This window comes from Eimeria necatrix, genomic scaffold (assembly GCF_000499385.1).
Source record: "Eimeria necatrix Houghton genomic scaffold, Enh_scaff688, whole genome shotgun sequence".
In the NCBI taxonomy this organism is placed as follows: domain Eukaryota; phylum Apicomplexa; class Conoidasida; order Eucoccidiorida; family Eimeriidae; genus Eimeria; species Eimeria necatrix.
Genome location: NW_013654521.1, coordinates 7,501 through 20,452, shown reverse-complemented (window position 1 = coordinate 20,452; position 12,952 = coordinate 7,501). Strand labels below are relative to the sequence as shown.

Below are 12,952 nucleotides of genomic sequence, written 5' to 3'. Positions count from 1 at the left end.
CCCTAAACCCTAACCACCACTCCTAAACCCTAACCCCCACCCTAACCGCCACCCCCCAGCCCCTAACTCCCGCCCCTATCCCCTAACCCCACCTCCCACCCCCTAACCCCCAAACCCTAAACCCCAAACCCTAAACCCCAAACCCTAAACCCTAAACCCTAAACCCTAAACCCTAAACCCTCGCCTGATGAGTGCAGAAAGCTTGTCAATCAAGTGGACTTCGAAGGCGTTTTTAAGTCCAACTTTATGTTTCCAAAGTTCTTTCATGTCTTCGAAAAAAGCCTTTACGAGGGTTTGGCCCACCAGCGATCTTGCTGCTGCTGAAGACTCTGCTGCTGCTGCTGCTGCTGCTGCTGCTGCTGCTGCTGCTGCTGCTGCTGCTGGGGCGCCTGCGCCGGACGCAGCAGCAGCAGAGCCTCCTGCTGCTGCTGCTGCTGCTGCTGGGCGAGACGCCCGCTGAAACGCAGGTGCAGCAGACGTGTTACCCCTAAACCCTAAACCCTAAACCCTAAACCCTAAACCCTAAACCCTAAACCCTAAACCCTAAACCCTAGAAGCTGTGCGTTTTGCATTCTTGTGTCGCCATCCTCAAACCGCGCACTAAGGCTATGGCGTTCGGGGCTAAAAGCGCAGGGTTTAGGGGTTCCTAGCGTTTAGGGTTTAGGGTTTAGGGTTTAGGGTTTAGGGTTTACGGTTTAGGGTTTCTTACAGGCATCGTCAGGTCCACTGGCCTCTCCACACCCGCAAGGGCCAATTGAGCTCCTCGGCCGCCCAGGGGCTGCACACAGCAACAAGGGTTTAGGGATTAGGGTTTAGGGTTTAGGGTTTAGGGTTTAAGGTTTAGATGTGGACTCTCTAGTTCATACGCTGGAGCGTTTAGGGTTGAGGGTGTTGGCCTCAGGGTTTAGGGTTTAGGGTTTAGGGTTTAGGGTTTAGGGTTTACCTGTCGGCCGGAGGCGAGGGTCCCGCTGCTCGCCATGCTGCTTCTGCGGTTGACAAGTTAGGGTTTAGGGTTTAGCATTTGGGGTTTAGGGTTTAGGGTTTAGGGTTTAGGGTTTAGCGCTTAGGGTTTAGGGTTTGGGATGAAGGGTTTGGCTGGTCGGGGCGGCCGGGAAGAAAGCTGCTGCTGCTGAATTTGCTGCAGCCAAAAGAGAGCAGCAGCTGCTGCTGAGGGTTTAGGGTTTAGGGTTTGGGGTTTAGGGTTTAGGGTCTAGGGTTTAGGGTCTAGGGTTTAGGGTCTAGGGTTTAGGGTCTAGGGTTTGGGGGCCAAGAGCCCCCAGCAGGTTCTCGACCCCGTAGCGCCACGCAGCTAGATCTAGGGTTTAGGGTTTAGGGTTTAGGGTTTAGGGTTTATATTTTAGGGTTTAGGGTTTAGGGTTTAGAGCAACAGCAGATACGGCCCTATGAACACCACCGACCCCACCACCGCCTTGTCTGTTTGCATGCACAAACCCTAAACCCTAAACCCTAAACCCTAAACCCTAAACCCTAAGCCCTAAGACTGAGCTTTTATTCATTCTAGATCGAATTACTTCCTTTAAAGAAATGTTCCGATGTTTAGGACTCGAGGCCTAGAGTTTAGGGTTTAGGGTTTAGGGTTTAGGGTTTAGGGTTTAGGGTTTAGGGTTTAGGGCTTTACGAGTGACCAGCAGTTTCAAGTCCCCAAAACCCAGCTTTTATTATTTTTATTAATTTTGAAAGTTTAGCGTTTTGTTTATCAACAAATATTTATTTTATTTGCCGTTTTTGTTACTAGGGTTTAGGGTTTAGGGTTTAGGGTTTAGGGTTTAGGGTTTACGGTTTACGGTTTTGCTTGTTGGTTGTAGTCAAGAACAAGCCAGCGAATACTCTTTTCTTCACAAGCATTTAGCAGTTAGCATTTACAGTTTAGGGTTTAGGGTTTAGGGTTTAGTGTTTAGCTTGTTTAGGGTTTAGGGTTTAGGGTTTCAAGTTTGTGTTTTCGAAGATCCGAATAGGAAAAAGGTAAATAGCAGAGTTGCAAAATAAATTTAAAATTAAAATTTTAAAAAATTTAAATTAAAAATAAAGAAATGAAGAAGAGCAAATTCTTTAGGGTTTAGGGTTTAGGGTTTAGGGTTTAGGGTTTAGGGTTTAGGGTCTAGGGTTTAAATTCAAAAAGGAACGAATTGAAAAAGGAAATAAGTTCCCAAGTAAAACAAACTAAATAATTAAATTTGTTTAATTTATGTTCAAAAAATAAAATCGAATTATTAAATTTCATTTGGACAAAAAAAAGAATTAAATGAATTAAATGCATTTAAAGAAAAAATAGAATAAATGATTTAAACTAATTTAGTCAAAAATAAAATTAAAAATTAAATTAAATAAATAAAATTAAATTTAATTAAACAAAAATTGAATTAATTTGAATAAAAGTAAACAACTTAAATGGAAATTAAACGGAAAGAATTAAATGAATTTAAATAAAAATAATTTAAATAAAAATAAAAATTGGAAAACAAATATTTTGTAAAGTCTGAAATGAATTTTAATTTTAATTTTGGATTTTTGCAGCAAAAAAGAATTAAATTCCATTAATTCATTTTTATTTTATTGGATTTAAATTATTTAAATTAAATCTTTTCAAATCTTCTTTTATTTATTTAATTTTAAATTATTTAAATCCCAAAAGAATTAAAAAGACTAAAAAGATTTGAAAAGTATTTTGAAAAAACTCAAAGACCAACTAAACCGAAGCATAAACTCCTTCAATTTTTCTGTTTTTTGGTTTTATTTGCTTTTAAATGATTAAAATATTAAAATAGAATTAAAATTAATAATAAGAATTTAAAAAAGAAATAAAAAGAATTAAAAAGGAATTAAAAAGAATTAAAAAGAATTAAAATTATATTCTGCTTCAGTGGAGCGCTGGATCGCGGGGTGTACGTACACCTCGGGAAACAGAAAAAGTGGAAACTGCAGGAAATTAAAAATGGAGAATTACTTTTTAATTTCTTTTCATTTTAAACATTTATTGAAATATAAATGCATGCAAATGAAAAGGAATTAATTTTATTTCATTTAATTTGCAAAAAGATGCATTTTGTTCCACTTGTTTGCACTCGAAAGAAAAAAACTTTTTAATTAAAATATTCAATCAGAGACTTGCTTGCATGCATTTACTTTTATTTAATTTGAAGTTATTAATTCGTTTATCCTCAAAAACAGTTTAATCAAAATTCAAATAAAAAATTAAATAATAAAGTTTATGAACTTCAACTAGTTTGTTTTGAAATAAAACTAAAATATTCTGCCATAGTTGCAGCAGCAGCAGCAGCAGCAGCAGCAGCAACAGCAGCAGCAGCAGCAGCAGCAGCAGCAGCAAACTGTGTTGCAACTAAGCACGCGTTGTCTTATTTCAAAGAAGCAGCTGCAGCACTTTGTGGCAGCAAAAGCAGCGCAAAGGAAATAAATATAAATTTATTTTATTTGTTTTTTTCTTTTCTTTTATTTTATTATATGATATATATATATATAAATACATTCTATATTATATATATTATATAATATATAGATATATATATATGTATATATATACATATATAACATATAATATATAAATGTGTATATACATTATATATCATGTAATATATAGATGTGTATATATATATACATATATAACATATAATATATTAATGTTTATACATATATAATATAATATATTAATGTTTATATGTATATATATATATATATATGTAACATATAATATATGCATGTTTATATATATATATCATATAATATATAAATATATTTGTATATATATATATATATATATATATATATATATGCATCTATATGCTCCGCATAATGTATATATACGTCTATATATTATATTACGTATATATATGTACTATATATATACGCTTAATTATCTATATCTATATGTATATAGATAAATATATATATATATAAATATATATATATATAAATATATAGATATATATATATATATATATATATATATATATATAATAAAATAGATACGAGAGAGTGTTCTTTGGTTTGAATATATAAAACAAATGTGCGAAGAATAAATGGAAATAAATGAAATGTGAAATTGAAATAAGTAAAAGATGAAGTGGTGGAGTGACTTTATTTGGCATAAAATTCGATTTTGAGTTCATTTTGGGTCCATTTTGGTTGAATTTTGATTTATTTTAATAAATTTTTAATTTAATTTAATTAATTTGAATTTATTTTGAACTAATTTGAACAAATTTGAACAAATTTGAATTAATTTGAATGAATTTGAAGTCTTTTTGTTCCTTCGCAGTCGCGTTCCAGCGCGCGCGGCGGCTCGCAGCCGCCGCTGCAGCATCTGGACAGGAGAATTGGAAAGTTTTGCATTTTTAAATTCTTTTTTGATTAAATTTAATTAAATTAAATTAAAAAAAGAAATAAAAGAAATGAATTCCAACTCGCCTTTGGAGTGGTACAGACACCTCAGCGGCACTGCCGCTGCGGTGTCTGTACACCCCGTCTGCATGCGCAGGAGGGGTCGTCTCTTTGAACTAATTTGAACAAATTTGAACAAATTTGAATTAATTTGAATGAATTTGAAGTCTTTTTGTTCCTTCGCAGTCGCGTTCCAGCGCGCGCGGCGGCTCGCAGCCGCCGCTGCAGCATCTGGACAGGAGAATTGGAAAGTTTTGCATTTTTAAATTCTTTTTTGATTAAATTTAATTAAATTAAATTAAAAAAAGAAATAAAAGAAATGAATTCCAACTCGCCTTTGGAGTGGTACAGACACCTCAGCGGCACTGCCGCTGCGGTGTCTGTACACCCCGTCTGCATGCGCAGGAGGGGTCGTCAGCGGCGGCGGCTCTTCGCCACTTTGAGTTCTTTTGGAGTTTATTTTGGAATATTTTCGGACTTTTGGAGGAATTAAATAAGCCTTTTTGTTCCTTTTGCATTTGCAGCCGCCAGGGGGCGCGCTGCGAGCTGAACGCGCAGCTGCTGCAGCAGCCGCGACCCTCTGCTGCTGCTGCTGCTGCTGCTGCTGCTGCAGTTGCTGCAGCAGCAAAGTGTGTGTGTCTGCCGGCCCTCTCCCGGGTGTACAGACAGAAGACGCTTTCTGGGGCGAATTTGCCTCTCCTGCGCGCCGCGTGCCACTCCGCTGCTGCTGCTGCTGCTGCTGCTGCTGCTGCTGCAGCTGCTGCAGCACATCGCCGCGCATATCTCCGCGAGTTTCGCTCCTCCGGCGCCCGTTCTTTGACCACCAGCAGCAGCAGCAGCAGCAGCAGCAGCAGCAGCAGCAGCAGCAGGATGGACACGTTGATAGGGCTTTGCTGCCGCGAGTTTGCGGTGGTGGCAGCAGACAAGTACAGCAGCAACTCCATAGTCCGCATGAAAAGCGACGAAGACAAACTGCTGCTGGTCGACGACGACAAACTTTTGGCCCTCGCCGGAGAGCCCGGAGACCGAACGCAGTTTGGAGAGTACCTCCGCAAGAACATCCACCTCTACAGGCTCAGGCAAGCAGCAGCAGCAGCAGCAGCAGCAGCAGCAGCAGCAGCAGCAGCGGCAGCAGCAGCGGGAGGTGAGTGATGATTATTATTATAAGCAGTGTGGCTATTGAGCAGCAGCAGCAGCAGCAGCAGATGATATTGTTGTGCTGCACTTGGAACGGCAGCAGACAGCGCAGCAGCGGCAGCAGCAGCAACTAAAGCAGCAGCAGCAGCAGCAGCAGCAGCAGCAGCAGCAACTAAAGCAGCAGCAGCAGCAGCAGCAGTTTCCCCACTCCCCTCGCTAGGAAGTGCCCGGGTGTCCAGACACCGGAAGCAGCCCCGCCGCCCCTCCTTGGATTCGTCTTTTCATTTTATTTATTTAAATTCATTTATTATTTATTGTTTTGTTATATTATTTATTTATTTATTTATTTATTTATTTATTTATTTATTTATTTATTTATTTATTTATTTATTTTTATTTGCAGGTCCAGCATAAAACTCTCGACTGCAGCAGCAGCGCAATTCGCCCGGCAGCAGTTGGCCCACTTCCTCCGCCGCAGTCCTTACCAAGTCAATCTCCTCATTGCCGGCTACGACCAGGTCAGGCTAGCTAGATAGATGGCTAGCTATATGTGTGCAGCTAGCTAGCTAGCTAGCTATGTGTGTGTGGCTAGCTAGCTAGCTAGATAGCTAGCTATGTGTGCGTAGCTAGCTAGCTAGCTAGCTAGTCATACGTGTGTGGTTAGCTAGCTAGCTAGCTATATGTGTGCAGCTAGCTAGCTGTCTAGCTAGCTAGCTAGCTAGACAGCTATAATGTGTGTAGCTAGCTAGCTAGCTAGCGAGCTGGATGGCTGTATGTAGCTAGCTAGCTAACCTGATATATGGCTAGCTAGCTGCCTAGCTAGATGGCTCGGTAGCTGATTAGCCAGCTAGCTGGCTAGCTAGCTGGCTAGCTAGCTGGCTGGCTATCTAGCTAGCTAGCTAATTAGGCATCTGATCAGCTAGGCCCACGGAACAGGCGGCGAGCCAGCTAGAAGAGTAGCTAGCCAGAAGAGCAGCTAGCTAGCTAGCTAGCTAGCCATTTGGCTAGCTAGCTATTTGGCTAGCTAGCTATTTAGCTAGCTAGCTAGCTGGCTACTCTTCTGCTGTAGAGGTAGTTGCCGGCAGTCGATGCCATTTGGAGTGCGTTTGAACAATTAGGGTCCAGCAGCAGCAGCAGCAACAGCAGCAGCAGCAGCAACAGCAGCAGCAGCAGCAACAGCAGCAGCAGAAGCAGCAGCAGCAGCAGCAGCAGGAAGATATCTCTTTCTATTCATTTTAAATTGGATAGGATAATTATCTGCTTCCTCTACAGCAGCAGCCCTCTTGTCATTTGCGTCATTTGCTGCTGCTGCCACTATTGCTGCTGCTGCTATTATCGCTGCTGCTGCTGCTATTACTATTATCGCTGCTGCTGCTGCTGCTGCTGCTGCTACTATCGCTGCTGCTGCAGTAATAGTTGTTGCTGCTTCCGGCCTTTGCCGTTGCTGCAGTTGCCGTTTCTGCGTCTCTTATCGCTTGCCCGCCGCTGCAATCCTGGCTGCTGCTGCTGCTGCAATTCTCGCTGCTGCTGCTGCTGCTGCTGCAATTCTCGCTGCTGCTGCTGCTGTTGCAATTGCTGCTGCTGCTGCTGCTGCTGCTGCGCAGGACGGGCCGTCTTTGTACTGGGTGGACTACCTGGCGAGCGCAGTGGCAGTGCGGAAGGGGGCGCACGGCTACGGGGCGTACTTCGTGGAGGGGCTGCTGGATCGGTGGTATAAAGAGGACTTGAGCGAAGCCGAAGCTTTGGAAATAATAAAGAAATGCAAAAAGGAACTTTCCTGTCGTTTTCTGGTCTCTCAAAGCGACTTCGTGGTGAAGATCGTGGACAAGAACGGAGTGCGCCAGGTCGAGGTCTGAGCGCGGAAATCGCCGGAAAACGCGGCTCTTCTGCGCCGCCGCAGCCACCAAAACGCCGCAAATTCAAAATTCTGCAAAGTCCTCTCGAAATTCTTTTCAAATTCCGCGAAATTCCCCCAAAAATCCCAAAAGTTGAATTCTGAACTTCGCGGCCGCGCGCGCGCGGCCGCGGCTCGCTCAGGTGTACAGACACCCCGCGCCCGCCGCGCAACGCCCGCCCGTTCAACTTCGGCGCCACTTTTGATTTTCTTTGCAGAAAAGTGTTCGGAAATCGCCGGAAAAAAAAGACTTTGAGTTCATTTTTCTTTTCCTCCACAGCCGTGCAATTTGCTTCCACTTCGCCCGCTGGTTTGCTGCTGCTGCGGCGTCGACAGCCCCCTTCCGCCCGAGACCAGTCCGCTGCCAACTCGATTCGGCTGAGTCCATTTCGTTTCCCAAGTTGAATTTCAATTCTTATTTTATTATTATTATTATTATTATTATTATTATTATTATTATTATTATTATATTTAATAATAATAATAAGGACTGCAGCAGCAGCTCACGACTCAACTCCCTTCATTTCAAGTTTGCTTCCTTCCTAGTGACCCTGCTGCTGCTGCAGCAGCAGCAAACTGCCTCGGAGCCAAACGTGAACCAAACAAAAGAATTAACAAATACAGATTCAGTACGCAGCAGCAGCACTGCAGCAGCAGCAGCAGCTGCTGCAGCAGCAGCACTGCAGCAGCAGCAACAAAAAGGCGAAGCTGCAGCAGCTCAGCACAGCAGGCCGCAGCCCACCAGCTGCAAGCCAAACTCAGAGGGCCAATCTGCTGCTGCTGCTGCTGCAGCGGAGTCTGCTGTTGCTGCTGCTGCTGCAGCGGAGTCTGCTGTTGCTGCTGATGCTGCTGCCGGGGTTGCAGCAGCAGCAGCAGCAGCAGGAAGCGCGTGCGCTTCCGAAGCAGCAGCAGCAGCAGCAGCAGCAGCAGCAGCAGCTGGTGCAGCAGCAGCAGTTCCTCGCTCCCCTTCTGGGGTAGACAGCGGCTCTCGCTTAAGCCGCTTCTGCTGCTGCTGCACCAGCTCTTGCTGCTGCTGCACCTGCTGGCCCGAAGGGGCCGCAGGAGCTGCTGCTGCTGCTGTTGCTGCTGTTGCTGCAGCTGTTGCTGCTGCCGTTGCTGCTGCAGTTTCTGCTGCTTCTGCTGCTGCTGCTTTTGCTTCGGGCGCTTCCGTGTTCCTGCGCGTTGCCTTCGCTGTTGCTGGCACTCCAGCAGCAGCAGCAGCAGCAGCAGCAGCAGCAGCATTTGGTGCGCTTGCGGCCATAGAGCTGACAGCACTGCTGCTGCTGCTGCTGCTGCTGCTGCTGCTGCTGCTGCTGCTGCTGTCGCTGAAGCCACAGGGAGTCTCTGCTCGCTTTTCGCTGTCCCCCAAATGCGATTGCGGCAGCACTTCTGGCGTGCTGCTCTGCGCGATAGACTCAGCAGGAGCTGCTGCTGCTGCTGCTGCTGCTGCTGCTGCTGCTGCTGCTTCTGCTGCTGCTGCTGCTGCTGCACCGACTCCCTGCTGCTGCTGCTCCTGCAGGAGGCGCAGCAAAGAAGCAGAAAAGACCTGCTCCTTATCCCTCCCGTCTTGGCTCGCCTCACACGCAAAGGCATAAGCCGAGTTCAGCTGCTGCTGCTGCTGCTGCTGCTGCTGCTGCTGCTGCTGCTGCTGCTGCTGCTGCTGCAGCTGTTCTTCTGGTGAGGCCGGGGCCTCCTGCTGCATCTGCTGCAGCAGCGCGTGCTGGCTCGCGGCCAGCTGCTGCCCCAACAGCAGCGGCAGCAAGTCCGCCCCCTCTGGCAGCAGCTGCAGCTGCTGCAGCTGCTGCAGTTGCTGCAGCTGCTGCTCCTGCTGCTGCTGCTGCTGCTGCTGCTGCTCCGGTGGCGGCTTGCCGTCTTCTTTCTTTAGAGAGCCCAAAAGGCCCAAAAGAGATTGCAGAGAGCCAAGGATGTCTTCTTGAGGACTCAGCAGCTGCTGCTGCGGGCTTTGCTGCTGCTGCTGCTGCTGCTGTAGCTGCTGCAGCAGCAGCTGCTGCTGCTCAACAGCAGTGAGCACGTCCAGCAGCAAGTCGCCCTCCTTAGCCTGCTGCTTCTCCCCCTGCCCTGCTGCTGCTGCTGCTGCTGCTGCTGCTGCGTCGAGGGCCCCTGCTTCTGCCTTTGGCAGTATATCAAAAGCAGCAGCATTCAAGCACAGCGGCGCTGCTGCTGCTGCTGCTGCTGCTGCTGCTGCTGCTGCTGCTGCTGCTGGCGGCAAGCTCTGCTGCGCTGCATCTACTCCCCTCGGTGACCCCACAACTCGCCCTGGCTGGCTGCCCCCCAGCAGCTCTGCGTAGTTAACTTCAGGGCTGTCGTAGAGAGACTTTAGCTGCTGCTGCTGCTGCTGCTGCTGCTGCTGCTGCTGCTGGCTCACTGCAGCAGCAGCAGCAGCAGCAGCGGTGGAGCCGGCCTCTGCGCCACTCAGCAGCTTCAAAAGAGCAGCACAAGGGTCTTGGCTGGCCAGCTGCTGCAGCAGCAACAGTGCGGGAGCCTTTGCCGCCGCGTCACCGTGCTGCTGCTGCTGCTGCTGCTGCTGCTGCTGCTGCTGCTGCTGCAGCTCGGACCTGGCAGACAGCAGACTGAGCGCTGCCAAGTCGAGTGCCGTTTGTGGCCTTGACGGAATTGCAGCAGCAGCAGCAGCTGCTGCTGCTGCTGCTGTTGCATCGGATGATGCTGCCGTCTGCTGCTGCTGCTGCTGCTGCTGCTGTGTGCGGTAGACGGCGGAGAGCAGCTGCAGCGGCGCTGCTGCTGCTGCTGCTGCTGCTGCTGCTGAACCCTCCGGATTATCCGGAGGCAAAATCGGGCTGAGCGGCAGCAGCGAAGCAGCAGCTTGTGTCTGCAAACTCGCAGCAGCAGCAGCAGCAGCAGCAGCGGAAGCAGCACTAGCCGCTCTTCGCTCGGGCAGGGCGAGTTGCTGCTGCTGCTGCTGCTGCTGCTGCTGCTGCTGCAGCCTGTTCCTCTTCTGAGCCTTTCTGCTGCCCGCCGTTTTCGCGCCAGCGGCGGCTGCACCCGCAGCCGCTGCCGCAGCCGCTGCTGCTGCAGCCGGCTGCTGCTGCTGCTGCTGCTGCTGCTGCTGCTGCTGCTGCTGCTGCTGCAGATGCGTCAGCAGCAGCGCAGCAGCACAGCCGCCGTTGGCCGAGGCGTTGGTCAAGCGGCTGCGGGAATATGGAGAAGCAAAAAAGGGAGGCAGCTTTCCAGTGTCCAGCATGAAGGCCCGGGCTTCTCTTGCTGCTTCCCAGGCCCCCGAGGGGCCCCACTTCTGCAGCAGCAGCAGCAGCAGCAGCAGCAGCAGCAGCAGCAGCAGCAGCAGCAGCAGCGGCGGCGAAGGCGAAGGCGAAGGCGGTGAGGCGGCGAAAGAAGGACAGAAAGAGGCAGCAAAGGGACAGCAGCAGCAGCAGCAGCAGCAGGACAACAGCAGCAGCAGCAGCAGAACAACAGCAGCAGCAGCACAGCAGCAGCAGCAAGAAATTAATTTCGTTTGGAGTTTAAAGAATGTTTGTTTTTGCTTAGTTGGGATGCTGCCTTTACTGAGCAAAGCCAAACGCCGAGGGTTTAGGGTTTAGGGTTTAGGGTTTAGGGTTTGCGGCAGACAAACAAGCAAATGAACCCTCAGCAAATAAATAAATAAATAAAAGTATTTAAATAAATAAATAAATAAAATAAATAAATAATTAAATAAAATAAATAAATAAATAAAATAAATAAATAATTAAATAAAACAAATAAATAAATAAATAAATTGTGAGAAGCAAAGCAGCAAAGTGGGAAATTGGAAAAAGCAAAAAGCAAAAAGCAAATAAAAGAACAATAAATGATAACTAATTAATTTAATTAAATTAAATTGATTAAATTAATTAAATTAAATAATTTAAATTAAATAAATTAAATAAATTAAATTAAATTAATTAATTAAATTAAATAAATTAAATAAATTAAAAACTTACTGTTAAAGAAAAAGACTTCTGGTGTCTGCCGCAATAAGGCCCCGACAAAATACGATAAACCAAACGCACTTCCTGAGCAGCAGCAGCAGCAGCAGCAGCAGCAGCAGCACAGCAGCAGCAGCAGCAGCACAGCAGCAGCAGCACAGCAGCAGCAGCATGAGCAGGAGTAGTTGCCGCAGCAGCAGAAACCGAAGCAACAGCAGCAGCAGCAACGAAGCAGCAACGCCAGAAGCAGAAGCAGCAGCAGCAACAGCAGCAACAGCAGCAGCAGCAACAGCAGCAGCAGCAACAGCAGCAGCAGCAGCAGCAGCAACAGCAGCAGCAGCAGCAGCAGCTGGAGGAGAAGCAAAAGAAGACAAAACGGGAAATCCGAAAAACAAAAAAAGACAAAAAAGAAATCCGCGAAAAGTCGAAAAGCGAAATTTGAAAATAAATAAAAAAGAAAATAAAATGAAATAAAAAGAATTAAAAGGAGATTTGAAAAGAGAATTAAAAAAGAAATAAAGAATTTAATTAATTAATTAATTAAATTATTTAATTTAATTAATTAATTAATTAATTTACTTTAATTTAATTTAATTTAATTAATTATTTAATTTAATTAAATTAATTAATTTAATTAAATTAATTAAATCGGACCTTTTTGTTTCCCGGCTGGTAAATGTGTCCGGGCTGGACATCTTCGACTTCATTCATTTTGTCGGAAGCAAAAAAGAAAATAAAAATAAATAAAATAAAATTAAATAAATAAAATAAAAATAAAGAATTTAAAGCAGCAGCAGCAGCAGCAGCAGCAGCAGACTGTGCTGCAGCGCGAAACTGCGGGGAAAAAGCGACAAAAAGATACCGCCGGACAGCAGCAGCAGCAGCAGCAGCAGCAGCAGCAGCAGCGCAGCAGCAGCGGCAGCAGCAGCGGCTCGGGGCTTCCACTGCAGGCAGTGCTGCTGCTGCTGCTGCTGCTGCTGCTGCTGCTAGGTCCAGGCGAGGCCTGGAAGGCCGAGGCGGATGGAGGCGGTGCTGCTGTTGCTGCTGCTGCTGCTGTTGCTGCTGCTGCTGCTGCTGCTGCTGCTTCCGCCGCTGTTAGCGAGCGGTCGCTGCTGCGACGTTTTGCTGCTGCTGCTGCTGCTCAGTTTGGGGTGTATAGACAGCGGAGTTGCGGGTTATCAGCGGGAGCACCAGCAGCAGCAGCAGCAGCAGCAGCAGGGCGGCTGGGGTGCTGCTGCTGCTGCTGCTGCTGCTGCTGCAGGGCCTCGCGTCTGTCTGCAGCAGCAAAGATGCGCGAAGCGGCGGAGCAGCAGCAACAACTGCAGCAGCAGCAGCAGCAGCAGCAGCGGTGTCTGCTGAGGTGTAGAGACAGCCGAAAAGACAACCGCGAGCGAGAGCTAGGGGCCCCAGCAGCAGCAGCAAACGAGTTTGCTGCTGCTGCTGCTGCTGCAGTGAACAAGAAGCAGCAAATGAATAAATTAAATTCAAAACAAAATAAGGCGGCTAGGCAAAAGAGCAACAAGGGGACCCAGTGGGGCAGCTGCTGCTGCTGCTGCTGCTGCTG

The 12,952-nt window shown here is 46.7% G+C and overlaps 3 protein-coding genes across 3 annotated transcripts; 1 reads left to right on the top strand and 2 right to left on the bottom strand.

Annotated features, from left to right (window-relative positions):
* Positions 1-75: 75 nt before the first annotated feature.
* ENH_00070600 (hypothetical protein) lies at positions 76-979 on the bottom strand (the record flags this gene model as incomplete). Its single annotated transcript, XM_013582553.1, has 4 exons — positions 76-102; positions 304-456; positions 710-778; positions 944-979. The coding sequence occupies 4 exons, from the start codon at positions 977-979 to the stop codon at positions 76-78; spliced, it is 285 nt and encodes a 94-aa protein (XP_013438007.1).
* Positions 980-5,286: 4,307 nt separating this feature from the next.
* ENH_00070590 (proteasome subunit beta type 2, putative) lies at positions 5,287-7,409 on the top strand (the record flags this gene model as incomplete). The annotated part of the gene is made up of 4 exons (XM_013582552.1): positions 5,287-5,560; positions 5,657-5,828; positions 5,957-6,071; positions 7,158-7,409. The coding sequence occupies 4 exons, from the start codon at positions 5,287-5,289 to the stop codon at positions 7,407-7,409; spliced, it is 813 nt and encodes a 270-aa protein (XP_013438006.1).
* Positions 7,410-8,165: 756 nt separating this feature from the next.
* Positions 8,166-12,099, bottom strand: ENH_00070580 (hypothetical protein, conserved; the record flags this gene model as incomplete). The annotated part of the gene is made up of 3 exons (XM_013582551.1): positions 8,166-10,718; positions 11,404-11,475; positions 12,043-12,099. 3 exons carry the CDS (start codon positions 12,097-12,099, stop codon positions 8,166-8,168), a joined length of 2,682 nt encoding a protein of 893 aa, XP_013438005.1.
* Positions 12,100-12,952: the final 853 nt, after the last annotated feature.